Genomic DNA, 16,407 nt, shown 5'->3' on the forward strand with positions numbered 1-16,407 from the left:
CCCCCCAATCAGACCACTATAAAGCAGTTTGTCCACATTGTGGCTTTTAAAACTGTTGTCATAATTATTTACTGTGACGGTGATGCAGATAATGAAGCGTTTATCCGACACACCAACCCAAACACAAACCCCCCGTAAACACTCTACAACACGAGACGCGAACAGGCTTCAACACTTTATTTAAGGTCTGACAGCCGGAACCAGGCTGCTATTGCGTTACAGAGGTACTTGCACATGGCCATCACATCCTTCTGTCCACGTCACAATGGAGACCGGCGCTTATAAATTCCACTGAAGTTTATTTCTGTCTTAGTGATTTTACTAAAAAAAAAACAAACAAACAAAAAAAAAAGTGTTTCGAGTAGTACTCAAAGTACTCCAAGTACTACAAAGTGCTAACTACCAGGACACTTGCATCTCACTTTGGGTAAAGGCATCAACCGAGAGAGCTGACCTTAGTACAGATACAGAACCAACCATGTTTATAAAAAAAAAAAACAAAGGAAAAAAAAGAAAGTTATGGCACCCTTAAGGCAGTGAGGGGAATAAAAATTGGTGAGTGTCAGCGAGGGCCGTTTCTTCCCCTTCTTTAAAACGCATTGTGCACATATTCCACTGAAAGGCATCAATTCTGCAAAGTAATGATGTGTGTGTGTGTGTGTGTGTGTTTATCTGTGTGTGTGTGAGATTTTATACATATGGCAAATGGATCCCGTTTTAACACTCAGGAATGTAAGTGGCCTGACAAACATCATGAAGGCAAATCATAGTGGAATGAAAAATAATAATCTAAAAGAACCTAAAAATAAATCTGATCTGTGAGAATGCCAAAACAACCTAAAAAAAAAAAAAAAAAAAAAAAAACATCCAGCAGAGTAACTGGAACGAGGAACAGGGATTATTTAAAAGGAAAAAAAAAAACCACCAGAAGAGTTGTGAGGTTGTGTGTGAAGGCCAGAGCTTTGGTGAAGAAACAAAACCAAAAAGCAGGAGATTTTAATGTGGTGCATGTTGCAGCCTGAGCAGCCCAGTCTCTCTCTCTCTCTCTCTCTCTCTCTCTCGCTCGCCCGCGCTCTTCCTATTTGGTAAAGGCCTTGATGCCGACTGCGGCCTCTTCACCCATTGCTGAGAGCACGGTAATCTACACAGCAGGAAGGGAGAGACAGAAAAACAACCCAAACTGGTCAGAAATAATAAAATAAACACAGTCTTGTCACTTCAGGAACCTGTACAGACACAGAGCGCATCGATAAGCGATTACAATCAATATTCCAGTATAAATTACATTTATATCATGAGATTTAACATCGTCACTGCCATCTAATCTGTAACGTTTATGAGCTTAATATCTGCAATCATGTTTAATGGTTTTAATTCACAGGTCTTTGCCTCTGCTTAAAATATAAATAAAAAATCCCAAACTCTTAAAAATAAAGACAAAAAGGTTCAATTTTTAAAATTGAAAAAAGCCTCAAAAGGTATTTAAATGCATCATGGAAGGGAAAAGATGATCCTCAATCAGTCGATAACAAAATATTCATAATTTATGTTTAATTAAATCTCAGAACTCTGAAACTTGCCGAGGAAATTAATTCATTAGAAGGAGGGGAAAAGACAGCTCTAATTAAATTACAGAAATTCTTAACTTTTTAAATATTGGTTATTTAAACTTTGCACGCTTGACACAAAGTTCAGTGTTCTTCCTAAATATTTAAAGTGATTAGCCGTATAATAGGAAAACACACAAAAGTAAAGAATAACATTTAAAATCACCAGATTTAGAAACTGAGGCTTTTAAATTTTGTTTTGAAGGCAGAATATTCGGTGTTTCTGTACTAACCATCATGTCTTCACCAGCGCCGTGTTTGGATTCGATCTCCTTGCCCAGGTCACCCTCAGGAACACGCAGGTCCTCGCGCACATCACCGTTGTCCATCATGAGAGACAGGAAGCCCTCGTTAATGTCCACCAGCTGACGGCGTGAAAACAAAAATAAATAAAAATCAGGTTACATTCAGTATGAATTATTTTTGTGAAGAAACTAAACAGTTTGATTTCAGTGTGAAGAAACAGAATGAAAATCATTTATTCTTAAAAGTAAAAAAAAAAAAAAAAAAAAAAAAAAGGAATTATTTTATCTGTTTAAAACTGATATTACATGATCATGTCCTAGGCTCGTGTGTGTGTCATGATGCAGCCCGTAAATAATAAAATACATTTTATTTAATATTTTTGTTAATGATGTGAAACTACCAGAACACTACAGATCATCTTTCTACTGCTTTCTCCACAATGTTTGGAAAGTTTACTGTGAAATGCTAAAATTATCACTCACACACACACACACACACACACACACACACACACACACACACACACACAGTGCTGGAAATCACCTGGAAGTCGTTTCTCTTTATGTTGGGGACGTCCATGTTGTGGGTGGAGGGACAAATATCTTCATACTTCTTATTAGTGAAAATGTCGATACCAACCAGGTGAACCTGCGCAGACGAGAGAACAGCATTTAACACTTAAAACTCGACACTTAAAACTCGACACTTAAAACTCGACACTTAAAACTCGACACTTAAAACTCGACACTTAAAACTCGACACTTAAAACTCGACACTTAAAACTCAACACAGAACAGAACGAGAGGGAAGTGAATCAGTGGGCTGAGAGAGAATCAAATAAAATTCAATTCAAGATTCACTGATGAATCAAAAACGCAATACAGAGAGAGACAGAGACAGAGACAGAGAGAGAGAGACAGAGAGAGAGACAGAGAGAGAGACAGAGAGAGAGACAGAGAGAGAGACAGAGAGAGAGACAGAGAGACAGAGACAGAGAGAGACAGAGAGACAGAGAGACAGAGAGACAGAGACAGAGAGACAGAGAGACAGAGAGACAGAGAGACAGAGAGACAGAGAGAGAGAGACAGAGAGAGAGACAGAGAGAGAGACAGAGAGAGAGACAGAGAGACAGAGACAGAGAGAGACAGAGAGACAGAGAGACAGAGAGACAGAGAGACAGAGAGAGAGAGACAGAGAGAGAGACAGAGAGAGAGACAGAGAGAGAGACAGAGAGACAGAGACAGAGAGAGACAGAGAGACAGAGAGACAGAGAGACAGAGACAGAGAGACAGAGAGACAGAGAGACAGAGAGACAGAGAGACAGAGACAGAGAGAGACAGAGAGAGAGACAGAGAGAGAGAGACAGACAGACAGAGAGAGAGAGAGACAGAGAGAGAGAGACAGAGAGAGAGAGACAGAGAGAGAGACAGAGAGAGAGACAGAGAGAGACAGACAGACAGAGAGAGACAGACAGACAGAGAGAGACAGAGAGAGAGAGACAGACAGACAGAGAGAGAGAGACAGAGAGAGAGAGACAGAGAGACAGAGAGAGAGAGACAGAGAGAGAGAGACAGAGAGAGAGAGACAGAGAGAGAGAGAGAGAGAGACAGAGAGAGAGAGAGAGACAGACAGACAGAGAGAGAGAGAGACAGAGAGAGAGAGACAGAGAGAGAGAGAGAGACAGAGAGAGAGAGAGACAGAGAGAACACTGACCTGGTGATAAACACACGGCTGAGACCGAGACGTCACGCTGATGTCGTGATCTCGCTAAAACTAATCCTTTTAATAACAAGCTGCTGTTCTGATTCGCTCTACAATATGAATCTTTAAAATTTTTATTTTATTTTTTCCAGACTGAAACATTTCCTCCATTTCAGTTTTCACTTTGCACGCAAAAATAATTTAAAGCTCTTTTAAGGCAGACTCTACAGATTTACTTATTTTTATATACTTATGATGCATATTGTTTATCGTACAAATGTGAAATATCGCGAGGACATCCGTCACATCTCTGACCCTTGTGCAAGACTTTAAACACACATTTCACCCTTTATGAAATATTCTCTCATTAAGATCAGGATTAAACGCGAGTCTGCAGGTGAGACCTGTCCCAGGTGAGCGCTCTCTCCAAACTAACCGAGATATTTTACCAGCTACGTTAACATTACGCAGGAGGATAAAAGCCTGTGCTCTCAAACCAGGTAGAAATCTATAATTACACACAGACATATAGACCAAGAGCATCTGGAGTAAAAATGCATTGAATATTAAACAAAAAATTAAATTAAAAAAGTACATTTTAAAGCGTCCTTTCACAAATCTCTGGTCTAACATCCGCACGTTTCCACACAGCCGTCATTTTCACTGACGTGATTTTATTCACGGTTAGATTTAACGCCATTCTACACCTTTTAAATCTTTTTTTTTTTTTTCTCTTTTGAATAAATTAACCGATGTAAACTCTAAACAACTCTAATGTTAGCTCAGAACACCGCACGTTTTATTCCACGTTAATGATCTCTAAATATTCACCATTTTCCGTGACAAAGTGCATCATCTTTCAAGCGAGATGAGAAACGAGAGCACGCGTCTCTCTCGGGGCGATAACGCGCAGCTCCGCACGCCGACGCTGTAAAATACGAAACCTCTACGCAAACCGTCAACACACACGCACACATCTTCGCTTTAATACGCACAGAAGCACGCGACTGATTTTCAGACAGCGTTACGGAATTTTACACACACGGAATTTCCTCTTTACTTTTAACAACAAAACTAAATTCCTTAAAACGAGTCGCTTCTGATCTTCAGTGTTCGGACTCTGAATGAAGTCTGGATGATGAGAGCGTTAGAGATACTTCTATAAGATGATCTGAATATTTCATGAGCGTGTTTGTGTTAGACGTCAGACTCAGGATTAATGATTAGATGATGAACAGAAACAGTCACTTGCTCTACAGGAGAATGATTATATTTATATATAATTATATTTATATATATATTTAAATAATCTGATTCCATATTACGTTCTTTTAACAGTGATGGAGCTCCATAATGAGGAGTTCATTCGCTGCATCAGTAAAACTGTAACTATAAAGCAGATGAACGGTTCCTGAGAACACGACTCGGAACCTCCTCCTGACCTTAGCGTGGCCGTGCTTTCCGGTCTTGGAAGTGGACATCTCGACGATTTTGCAGGGACGACCCTTCAGGACCACGAAGCCGTTTTTGCGCAGGGCGCTGCACTGCTGCGGGTACGTCACAGAGGCCCCGGCGTCTCCGCTGGTGAAATCAAGATCTGGATCTGCCATGGTGGGATCTAATCAAGGGGCACTGATGAAGAAACACACCATCAACATCGGGGCAGAGCTGCATTACACACAGTGAAACACGGCTGCGTGAGGCACAGACACGGCGAAGAACGTCACACGAGTGCATCAGGAGGCAAAGCAGCGGCGCAGGCGCGATGGATACCGGAGCAGAACCGTGATTCTGGCGCTGGAACCGGTCCGGCTGCGAGAGCCGAGCTTCATTACACATGCATTTAATTAGGATATGCAAATTAATTTGCATGCATAACTAATAAGCTCAAAGAGTCACACCAAACATGATTTAAAAATAAATAAATAAATAAAAATAATAATATAATAAATTCCTTAAATCGGGGTGTGACTGCAACAGCTCGTGCTTAACTTTGTACCGGCTTACGTCATCACGCATGCGGTTCCTCACTGCTGCTTTAATCTCCTCCTCAATGATCATAAATAAAAATAATAATCATTTACCTCATTTGCATAACGCATAAAAACCCACCACACACCTCACACTAACACTCCTGATGGGAAAAAGTGAAATGTTCCGGCTTGAGAACTTGCCGCATCATGGTGCTGCTTTTCACGCCCAAAGGCCGGCGGTTATAAAGCCCCGCTCCACAGCGACATTACCGCGTTATTACGCGTTATAAATGTTTAATTACAGGTGAGGGAGTGCACATGATAAACCGGTGCAGGACACAAACTTTAATTTTACTTCAGAACACGCGAGGTTTAAGGCCATATGAGGGTGCTAACTCGCTAACTAGCATAGATTTAAAAAAAAAAAAAAAATTAAAAAAGGTTATTAAAATATTGTGCATTAAAATCTTCCTCAGTTTTAATTTAATGTCGTTTAAATGAAAAAGTGCTTTAAGGTGAAGAGCCGTTAACGGGCGCGTGCGCTCACCTCACATTCAAACACACACACTGAAGTAATTTGCGTTTCTTCGCTAATCTATCATCAGCTAGCGCGCTAATCTCACCAAACACAACTCTCAACTACTTTGGGAAATATTTTAACCACATTAAACGACGCCATGAACGTTATAAACACCAAAATAACATAAAATTATAAACTTAAACCCCGCTTCAGTGAGCCTGTGGTGGTGAGCGCGCGGAAGGCCTCGTGCGTGCGGTGAGTTAGCCACTTAGCTAACTTACTTTCTCCTCAAACAACTCAAGAGATAAACACCGCGCCTTTTCTTTTTTTACACACTTTTACAAATTTCAAACGCGACGCGTTGATTTCGTTACCGAGTCCCACTCATGAACACACCGAGTGACACTTTAGACACAGTTATATTAAATAAATTTCACAGTTTTTTCCCACAAGAGAAAGGCACGCGCCATGCAATACTTACTTCCAAGAAAAAAAGGAATGTCACCGCGCATGCGCGCCCAATTTTACTGCGGCACCCGTATAGTGGGCGGGGCTTCACTCTTCTCACACACACACACACACACACACACACTCACACACGCACACACACACTCACACACACTCACACACACACACACACACACACACACACACACACGCACACACTCTCACACACACACACACACACACGCCGCGTGTCCTAACAGGTGGAGAAACAGCGCCGCCTCTGGCAGAGAGCAGACACACAGGCTGCGATACTTCGGGATTAAACACTAAAAACACCAAAACAAGTCAATAAAATGTTTAATAAAATGTTCTTCAATTTAATTAAATCTGTAGAGAGTAAATATCTTAGCTTTTATTGTAGTAAATTTTAAAAAAAAGTAAAAGCATAAAAAAACACTGCTTTAACCTCTACTTTATTTAAAGTTAGCTAGCTAAGCTTAATCACAACTTTACATAGCTAGCTAAGATAAACCACTACTTTACTTAATGTTAGCTAGATAAAATCAAATATTACCTTATTTAGTTAACATTAGCTATTTAAGATAAACTGCTACCTTACTTAGTTAAGATTAGCTAGCTAAGATTAACCTCTACCTTATTTACTTAAAGTTAGCTAGCAAAGATAAACCATTACCTTACTTAACATTAGTTAGCTAAGCTTAATCACAACTTTACATAGCTAGCTAAGATTAACCACTACTTTACTTAGTTAACATTAGCTAAGATAAACCATTACCTTACTTAGTTAACATTAGCTAGCTAAGATAAACCACTACCTTACTTAATGTTAGCTAGCTAAGATAAACCATTACCTTACTTAATGTTAGCTAGATAAGATCAAATATTACCTTATTTAGTCAACATTAGCTAGCTAAGATAAACCATTACCTTACTTAGTTAACATTAGCTATTTAAGATAAACTGCTACCTTACTTGGTTAAGATTAGCTAGCTAATCTTAATCCCAACTTTACTTAGCTAGCTAACAAATGCCAACTAATATACAGTATTAGACAGCGGTGCGCTGATGTGAAGGTTAAAATGAACTTGTTTTTGTTAATAAAAAAATGATGTGACTTTTGACTGAAAGTTGGTTTACATTAGTTACACAAAACTATGCTTTAAACTATTTTATTTTACTTAATACTCCAAATATTATCATATTCATGTGCATGGATTATAAATATCAGAATATTCGTACTCTTAATTTCTTTTTTTTTTCTGGTTAAACATTTAGCATTTAATGTCTTTCATTCTTAATAAAAGTTTCTTAATAATGTTAACGTTTAATGTTAATGTGCAAAAATTATGAGATGCATTTGTGTTATATTAAACATTATTCAGGATTTAAAATTAAAAATATGTTAAAAATAAGCAAAATATATACTTAGATATAAAATAAAACAAATAAATTTACAAAATAAAAAAATGATTAGAAATAAATAGAGAATAGGATTGGAGATAAATTAAGTTTAATGTTCAAACATCTGTGAATAAATAAGTAAATAAATAAGGAAATAAATAAGTAGATAGGTATATAAACAAATAAATAAGTGAGTAAACAAATAAGTAAATAGGTAAGTAAATAAATAAGTAAATAAATAAGTAACTGACAGCACGAATGTCATTTGATACATCGATTTATTAAAAAACAGCAAAGTTCTAATGCTTTATGTTACATGGGAACAAACGGTGAATATATCGGTGTATAATCTGCATCACTCAGAACCCGACATCCTGCATCCCAAATTCTGGACATTTCAACATTTTCAACATTTTGAATATTTTTTCTACCAAATTCAGACAGAAATTAAATACCAGAAAAAATATTTTAACAAAACTCCTTGATACACTTTATTGCTAATAATCCTAGCTTTGTCCTAACACGACCGAGTGTCAGGTTTACGTTTCATTTACATCGGCATTGTTTCCTTTCAGGCTTTCCATCAGATATAAACATGACGAGCGCTTTTCCCCAAAAAACAAACCAGGAAAAGGAAAATGTCACCATACAAAAGAAGTATCAATACATCATTCTGGCTATAATTCAGCAGTGAATTTATAAAGAAAAAGGAAAAAAGCGTTAAACAGTACCGGGATAAAATGAGAAAGAGGATCAAGTGATATTACATAAAGCACTGATATTAAACATCTCTGACATTCTAATATAGATTTCAGCACTTTCAGACCAACGAGCTAATCCAAAATACAGCTAGAGAAAAAAATCCCTTCGCAAAAGAATCAGTAATAACACTGTCGCTTCCAAACACAATGACAAACAGAAGTGTACTGTACAAACCGATAAATAAATCCGATCAGAATAACAATGTCAAGCGAGTCTGATGTGGAGTTTCACACACACACACACACACACACACACACACACACACACACACACACACACACACGGGGTCTCTGTTAGATAATTATTCTATAAAGAATCAGGGATTGACATTTTACGTTAAAATAACCAAAAAGTTGCTTTACATTAAAATAATAAAAGTCAGCAGACTCGAAATTTAACGCACATTAGACGAGATCAGACCTCAGATCTAATTCTGGGTTTTCAAAAGTGTTATTTTTAAAACATTTTATAGTAACGTTCATGTTTTGGAAGCATTGAACAAATTATCATTAAAAAAAAAAGTACTGTGAAGTGAATAAACTAAAATAAAAGTAAAATATTGAAAACTTGCAAGGAAAAAGTCATCACAGTAGAAATAACAGTAGCCTGTAATTCTGTAAATAGAATTGCAATAAAATTTACATTAAGAAATTTTATTATAATATTGTTTGCATATAAATTCGAAGTCCAGGCTGTATGTATATTTAATATTTATTTCATTAATGTGATATTTCACTATACATGTTTGTACATTTTTAGTTTCCATAACGGCATTAAGCATGTTTGCTGAAATGTCATTAAATAATTTATAAAAATGGAAAATTGCTTGGAGTCAGGTTTGGAAGATTATAAATAATTATAAATAATTGTTAAAATTCATCATTTTATTGTAATTGCATTTACAGAATTATACGCCAGTGTAATTTATTATACTGCTAATCAACTTTTATTCTGTATTTTTACAGGATTTTTTTTTTTGCCTGATTTCAGAGCCAAATAGTTAAATAGCAGCTTCAATTTACTCAAAAATTAAGAATAAATCACTAAAACGCATATTTAAAAATATATATATATATATATTAATCTAAATGGACGTGACATATTTTAGCTCTGCTTCAGCCGTTAAATAACCGAATAAGAAATCGGAGTAATTTCACATAAATTGGTGTCAAATTTAACAAGCTAGCGAGAAACTCGATATCAAGCGATGGACTTAGTGATGAAAGCGATTAATTAAATTAAAATTAAGACAAAAGTGAGATGAAAAAGTGAAACATGAACTTCTATGAATAATAAAAAATGAGACGTTTTAATGTCAGATCACAGTTTTATGTTCATGTGAAAGTAAAACTGAAGGTGAAATCCCAAATGTACAGGTACAGACATGCAGAAACACACACACACACACACACACACACACATTTATGGTTTATTTATGAAATATAACGGGTTGTGTAGGTGTAATATTCTGCTCCAGATAGCGCCTGTAACTGGACCTGAAAATAAAATTGCCCTCTAATCAGTTTCTTCACACTTTTACACACTTTTTCACGCTCGCTGCAGCTTTTCCTCCTGATTCTATTTGACCTTTTGCACTTCTTTCTCTTTTCCTCCTGTTGACAGTTTTCACACCCGGGTCACGGCACCAACAACTCGATAATTCTCAGTAGATTTTTTGTCTGAATTCATACCCAGTTTGCGTTCTGTCACTGGAAACTAATATATTTTCTGTGAGAAAATGTGAACATCACTCTGATACCAAAAGCAACTAATAATAAATATTAAATTTTTTACATTGTTTCATGCTTTAAAGCCCTTGTTTCAACTTTGCAGTAAACAACTAATGCTTACTTTTTATACTTTTTATACTTTTGGCACTGGTTTTTACTCTGCTATAGTTAAAAGGGTCGTCTAATTCCACAATTAACCGTTTTTTTTTTTTTTTGACTCTTAAATCTTAAAATGTGATTGCAAGTGGATTTTTATGATGCTGCACAAATTTAAGAGAATCCAAGTTTCACGTGTATTGTTAAAATATATAAAGCCTTTGATCTTCAACTTTACTGTATTTATTGATCTTTATTTTCAATATTTGAGATGAAGCAAAAAGAATCGCTTTCTTTTATGCACCAAGATGCTCAAGAAATTATTCAGCATTTATGCACAAAACATTGTAATAAAATGCATCATTTTTTTGTTACGGGTTTTAAACTTTCATTTGTTTTGTTTTTTTTTTTGCTTCTGAATGTGTAAATATTATAAACATTCGAGTCGCATTTGAACAGTGAAATTCATCCTCACAGCTCAAACTGAAACGCGTTATTTTTATATTAAAACTAGCAACAGTGCACACTTTAAAAAAAAATCACAAAAAAGCAAAAATCATGATGAATAAAGAATAAATTTATAATAAAAACTGTATTGAATTGAGATTCCTGTGCCTTTTAATTCAAGCCCTGTCTGAATTATTATTTTATTAATAATTACGTGACGTCATGAGTGAATATAAACTTGTGATCGAATGACTGGAGGAAAGAAATGAGGTAGGTTTAGAGGAAGCTCAATGCACCAAACTCATTCCTTTGTTGTCACGCAATCTGAGAAAAAAACAAATCACATCTGCGTTGCGTGACCAATTTTATTAAAGGATTATTTAAAAAAAAACCTCAAATACACCTCTAACACAGCTCTGAAAGTCACAGCTTCAGACTGGCGGAACGCTGTTCAGGTTTGAGCTAAAACCCCGTCCACCCACACACCGAAACGATATCTCATGGTCTTTATTGCACTTAAGCAACGACATCCAAAAAGCTAAAATCCATCAGAGGGATCGTTATGAAATTATGAGAAACGGAGCTTTATCTTCCAGAATGATTTCCCAAAATTCTGCTGTAACGTACTGTATAAAACATCCACACATCCGGACTTGTCTTAACTATTGTGTGATGTTTTTCGTATTGACGGATAATGCGGAGACACACACACACACACACACACAGAAATACACTAAGAACATACAAACAATACATAAACCTTTGTACAGTTACAGTGTGATGAAATGCAGTAACATAAAGTGATCAAATAAATTCATGAAAGACACACACACACACACACACACACACACACAGACCTCTCCACAGAATTGTTTTGTCCAACCAACAGCAATAAATTATTGTGTTGAAAGTGTCTAAACAGTTACAATATCATGTATTTTCTTGATTTTCGGCCGTCTCAGTTAGCAGTTCTGTCCGTCTCTGCTCTCCTCCAAAAATCCGTTAGTCAGATAAAAACGAGAACCCCACAGGTAAGAGCCGTAAGGAATTCTGGGTACAGGAGGTGGTTGTTCTTCTCTCGGCGGTCGGAGCTTCGTGTGGATGTGAGATGAACTTCGGCTCTCTGGAGCGGCTCCCGGCCTTTATTTTATTTTATTTATTTATTTTCTAAAAGTATTTACTCTCAAAAGCGGCCCTGCGGTTCCACACACTGTGGGTTCTTCTCGTTCCCTCCCACCCCATCATTTTAGAAAAACAGAATACGTCCACAGAGACACCTTAGGGGGGGCGTGCGGTGGGGCCCGTGGGGGTGTGGGGGGGCAGGTGTGTGGGCGGGGTTTACCAGTTCATCATGGAATTTCTGTTCAAGGTCATGAAGAAAACTTGGCTACTGCCTCCTGATCGGACGGAGGCAAAGAAGACCTGCCAAAAAAAAAAAAGAAAGGAGGTAAACAGATTACTCACTCAGGACGTTTTTACAATCTCATACTTTCTGAAAGTGTTTTTAAAAACCTCCTATCTCTACAGTGTTATGTTTAGCTCTTATATTCAGAGTTGAGTTAATACTGAAAATACACACTTTAATAATCTGAATGTGGAGCTTAAGCAGGTGCGTAACCCGACTCTGAATACCAGGAACTTTCCCTGCATAAACACTGATATAACTTTTGCACTTAAGTCACCGCTTCTGTACCAAAACCACTGGACTCCTCGTTTAATTTAAAGCCCACCTTGTCGTTTCTCTCAGACAGGAACTTCAGTCGCTGAGCTCGCTTGTGCATGAAAACTCCGTCGAGGTGTCCCGTCTCCACGGAACGGATCTCAATGGCTTTCTCTCCCCATCCCATGATCTGGTTGGAGTGGATGTAGGCTGCAGGAGAAACAGGAAGGAAACAAGACACAGGACATGGGACAGGACAGCGATGACTCTCAGAGCAATAAAAACCACATACGATTGTGAGAAAACCCCCCGCTCCTCGACGACTTCTGACGGCCAACAGCAACCGGAAACCGACCCGAACCGAACCGGTACCGAGTGGAAAAACACCAGCTTGCTCATGACACCCAACACCACCAGGAGGTCATTATTGCAGCAGTTTCTGAAGCAAAAACTTCCGAAAACTCGTCATCATCCAAATGTGCTGTGATTATGGTGGCATATTTATTCTCGATGTCTTGTATAAAATGAAATATTCTATATAAACTATATTTATAAATTACTTGAATAATTAAAGCATGTCAGTAATATTGAATAATTAATGTGTGACTTCCATAACCAGGCAGATCAGAAGAGATTTAGCCCATAAATATCAGAAGGATGAGTTTTCTCCTCTGTATTTATTGCTTTGAATATTAATTTGGACTGATTAATAAATATTTCTGAGGTAGTGAGATGCCAGCTGCTCGGTCTGAACACAAAATTAATCCCAACATTCACATTCTTCCAGGACAAAGACGAGAACAAACATCGAAAGCTAAAAGGTTAATCATACAGACCCACGACACAAATATAAATCATATGTATGATCATTATTAGGGATAATTAAAGACATTTGTAAAATCAGCATCTTTCATTTGTCTGATGGGATCTTGAGTTGTCTAATGGATCCTTCACTTTAAACACACACACACACACACACACACACACACACACATAGCATTTAGGATCCATTCATCATGCTGTAAGTTTAAAAGATGCATTTGAGGTTTTAAATACAGGAAATAGACACTCGGATATTTTACAGATTCACATGAAGAATGTGAAAATGAAACAAAACAATTCATTAAATAGTGAATGTGGTGTTAGTTAATGAACAAAAACAACATTAACAAGACATAAAAACACAACATAATGAAGGACAAATACACTGATACACACTGCGCCAGAGCTGGGAGGTATCAGCGGGGCACAGGAGGGGCACAGGAGGGGCAAAGGGGGGGGGGGGGGGGGGGGGGGGGGGGGGGGTTATGGTGGGAGGGGCAAAGGGGCATTAAGTCTAAACTGAGTGTGAAGGAAAAGAGAGAAGCTCCAAAGTGACTAAAGCCGGTTTTACTCTGCGTGATTTCAGAGGTGTGTTTTAAGACGATTCCTCGTCACACTGTACGAGATCCTGATAAACTCTGCTGTGAATTCTATAACAGACTGTGAGAGCGTGTTCTCCATCTCACATTATACGCTGAAGATCCTCTAACGATAGACCTGCAGTTAATTAAAGAGCGTTACTGCGTACGACGCTGTTTACGTCATCAATCAGCGTGATCCTGAAATCAGCTCGTGCAGAAACACACACGTTCTTCACAGTGAGCTGGAGGTAATGAGGAGGTTTTTCTGTGCATTAGAGTTTCCTTTACGCTTCTCCATCGCCGCTACCGTATCTGTAGCTGCGCCGTGAGCTCGCCGTCCTCCTATTGGTGGATTTTAGATGAACTTTGTAGCAGCGCTGATGTCAAATTAAATGAACACCACTGCTGTCAACTCACAACCAAAGAATTATTTTACGATAGGAGATTTTTTTTGTCCGGGACAAAAATCATACAGTGTAAACCCGGCTTAAAGAACAACACGAAGGCAGAGAGATGAGTGTGTGTGGGCGTGTGTGTGTGTGTGTGTGTTTGTGTGGGTAAGACTGAAAGAAAACATGCAGCCAATGGCACTAGATGAACTTGAGCTGGAGTGTAAACCAGGCTGTAATGCTGAAACTAAAGACGTGTTAAAGTACGTCTGCAGTAGTTTCCTTTAGAAGCGATATATCGCTACTGCTGTTTTTCATCTGAGCTAAAAATAGCTCTGGACAGGCCACGCCCACAAACGACAACAGTAGAGGTCATTACACATCCACAAGAGTCGAACTACACGTGCTCAGGATCGAACTGCGGACCCTGGAGCTGTGAAGCGGTGCACTGCCGCGTCAACTGCTTGCATTTTAAATGTAAACAAATGAACAAATAGAAGAATATTGTACTGTATCTGTTCTGCTGTTTGGGCTTCTGTAGCTGAAGCTGTTCATAACAAACGAGCAATAAAGAAGCAGCTGATAAACTGCATTTAATTACACAGTGGTGTAATAAGCTACAAATAATCTTCAGTTCATCTGGTGCAACTGGCTGCTGGTGGTCTGGGGCAGGTTCCAGTAGCACCCGGGCCTCAGGGTTCTGAAAGGAGACGGGATCATTTTCGTGTGCCAATGAAATAAACAACCACGACCTACCAACAGAGGTGGGCATCTCTCCCCATTGTAGCACCACGTCTTTAGTGATTCTGCCGTATGTGTTCACATAGACTCCCTCATCTTCATAACACAGAAGCATCTCCATCCCGTCGGTCTTGGGGAGCACCACAATGGCGTGAGGGGTGACACTGCCCTGAATCTGAGGGAGGAACACGGGGAAGGGAAGGGAAGGGGTTTGGGACCGTCAGCCTCGGGTCACAAGCACGAGCACAAAATTAGCTGCAGGAGACGTTTTTTTTCCCGCTCGCTCGGCAGGGTGTGAGAAACTGCTGCAACAATAAAGTCTCCCAATAACAACTGACCTGCTCACACACACACAAACACACACACACAGACATGGAGGCGCCAAAACTTTCTGCTTGCTCTGGTTCACTTTATCACACGGTTTTTGTTGGTCAAAGGTCGTAGATCGGGGAAATGTTTTGCTCTGAGCAACGTTACACAAACACAACTCTATACACAACGTTACAACACATCATAAACTTCATAAGAAAGTCTCTTATGTACACTATATAAACACTAATTATCATTAAAGTCAACTACAAAAGTATTGGCACCCTTCATGAAAAGAAATCTGTGACATTCTAAACGTACGCATCTGAGGACAATGTGGAATTTTTCTGCAAATATATGCTTTTAAAATTTTTGGCACCCCCACAAATAACACCACTGAGCATCTAACACGGTTGGAGACACGTGTAGAAGATCTTGGTTTTGTTAGGGGAAAGTAGTTTGTCCAAGTTTGAGCAGAAAACAAGTTTGTGTCCATTCTCTTAAAGGATGCAACTAATTGTGGCTTTGAATGCATTATCATTATTATTATTATTATCATTATTATTATTATTATTATTATTATTATTATTATTATTATCGCTTTATGCAGATTATTAGAAAAAGAGACTGTAGTTCTGAGTCCTTGTGAAAGAGGAAGAGGAAGCGTCTCGTCACGGGCTGAGGAAGAGGAAAAGCCGCTCCACTCAGCGCTCCGTCACTTACGTGCGATGGGATGTAGATATCATACGGGTTCCCCGAGTCGACATCTATGACATGAAACCCAACGCTGGAGCCGTAGATGACCTTTAACCTCTGACCTTCCTCTACGGTCAGATCTACCAGCTGAGGCTTGTGCTGCAGATCGGTGAAGGACTTCAGAGAGAGAAAGAGAAACATCAATAACCTGTAAGAGCACTTTATCCTCATAAACGCTGATCAATTCGGGTTCTGCGC

At 38.5% G+C, this 16,407-nt stretch overlaps 2 protein-coding genes across 10 annotated transcripts in view; both read right to left on the reverse strand.

Moving 5' to 3' along the window:
• Positions 1–162: 162 nt before the first annotated feature.
• On the reverse strand, positions 163–5,186 carry eif5a (eukaryotic translation initiation factor 5A). The gene is made up of 4 exons (XM_034298113.2): positions 4,997–5,186; positions 2,397–2,501; positions 1,841–1,972; positions 163–1,141 (listed from the first exon to the last, which is right to left on the reverse strand). The coding sequence occupies exons 1-4, from the start codon at positions 5,162–5,164 to the stop codon at positions 1,079–1,081; spliced, it is 468 nt and encodes a 155-aa protein (XP_034154004.1). The 5' UTR covers positions 5,165–5,186; the 3' UTR covers positions 163–1,078.
• A 2,989-nt stretch (positions 5,187–8,175) lies between these two features.
• Positions 8,176–16,407, reverse strand: part of tnikb (TRAF2 and NCK interacting kinase b) — a 59,221-nt gene continuing 50,989 nt past the window's right edge. For 8 of the 9 annotated variants that reach the window (XM_053227936.1, XM_026938131.3, XM_053227935.1 and 5 more), the window contains 4 exons: positions 16,177–16,326; positions 15,160–15,319; positions 12,682–12,821; positions 8,176–12,373 (listed from right to left, as the gene is read on the reverse strand). In XM_053227936.1, the coding sequence (XP_053083911.1) occupies positions 12,290–12,373; positions 12,682–12,821; positions 15,160–15,319; positions 16,177–16,326 (534 nt within the window). In that variant the 3' untranslated portion in view covers positions 8,176–12,289. The remainder of the gene's footprint in view (positions 12,374–12,681; positions 12,822–15,159; positions 15,320–16,176; positions 16,327–16,407) is intronic. The other variant, XM_034297871.2, reaches the window with a different exon arrangement.

This window comes from Pangasianodon hypophthalmus, chromosome 22, assembly GCF_027358585.1.
Source record: "Pangasianodon hypophthalmus isolate fPanHyp1 chromosome 22, fPanHyp1.pri, whole genome shotgun sequence".
Lineage (NCBI taxonomy): Eukaryota > Metazoa > Chordata > Actinopteri > Siluriformes > Pangasiidae > Pangasianodon > Pangasianodon hypophthalmus.

Bases quoted from the DNA above. Each gene is read 5' to 3' on its own strand.
- eif5a (XM_034298113.2), bottom strand. From the start codon at position 5,164: ATGGCAGATCCAGATCTTGATTTCACCAGCGGAGACGCCGGGGCCTCT. The intron at 2,502-4,996 runs GTCAGGAGGAGG...TCGTCTGCGCAG, and splicing joins GAAAGCACGGCCACGCTAAG to GTTCACCTGGTTGGTATCGA. The intron at 1,142-1,840 runs GTTAGTACAGAA...CCTGCTGTGTAG, and splicing joins GCGCTGGTGAAGACATGATG to ATTACCGTGCTCTCAGCAAT.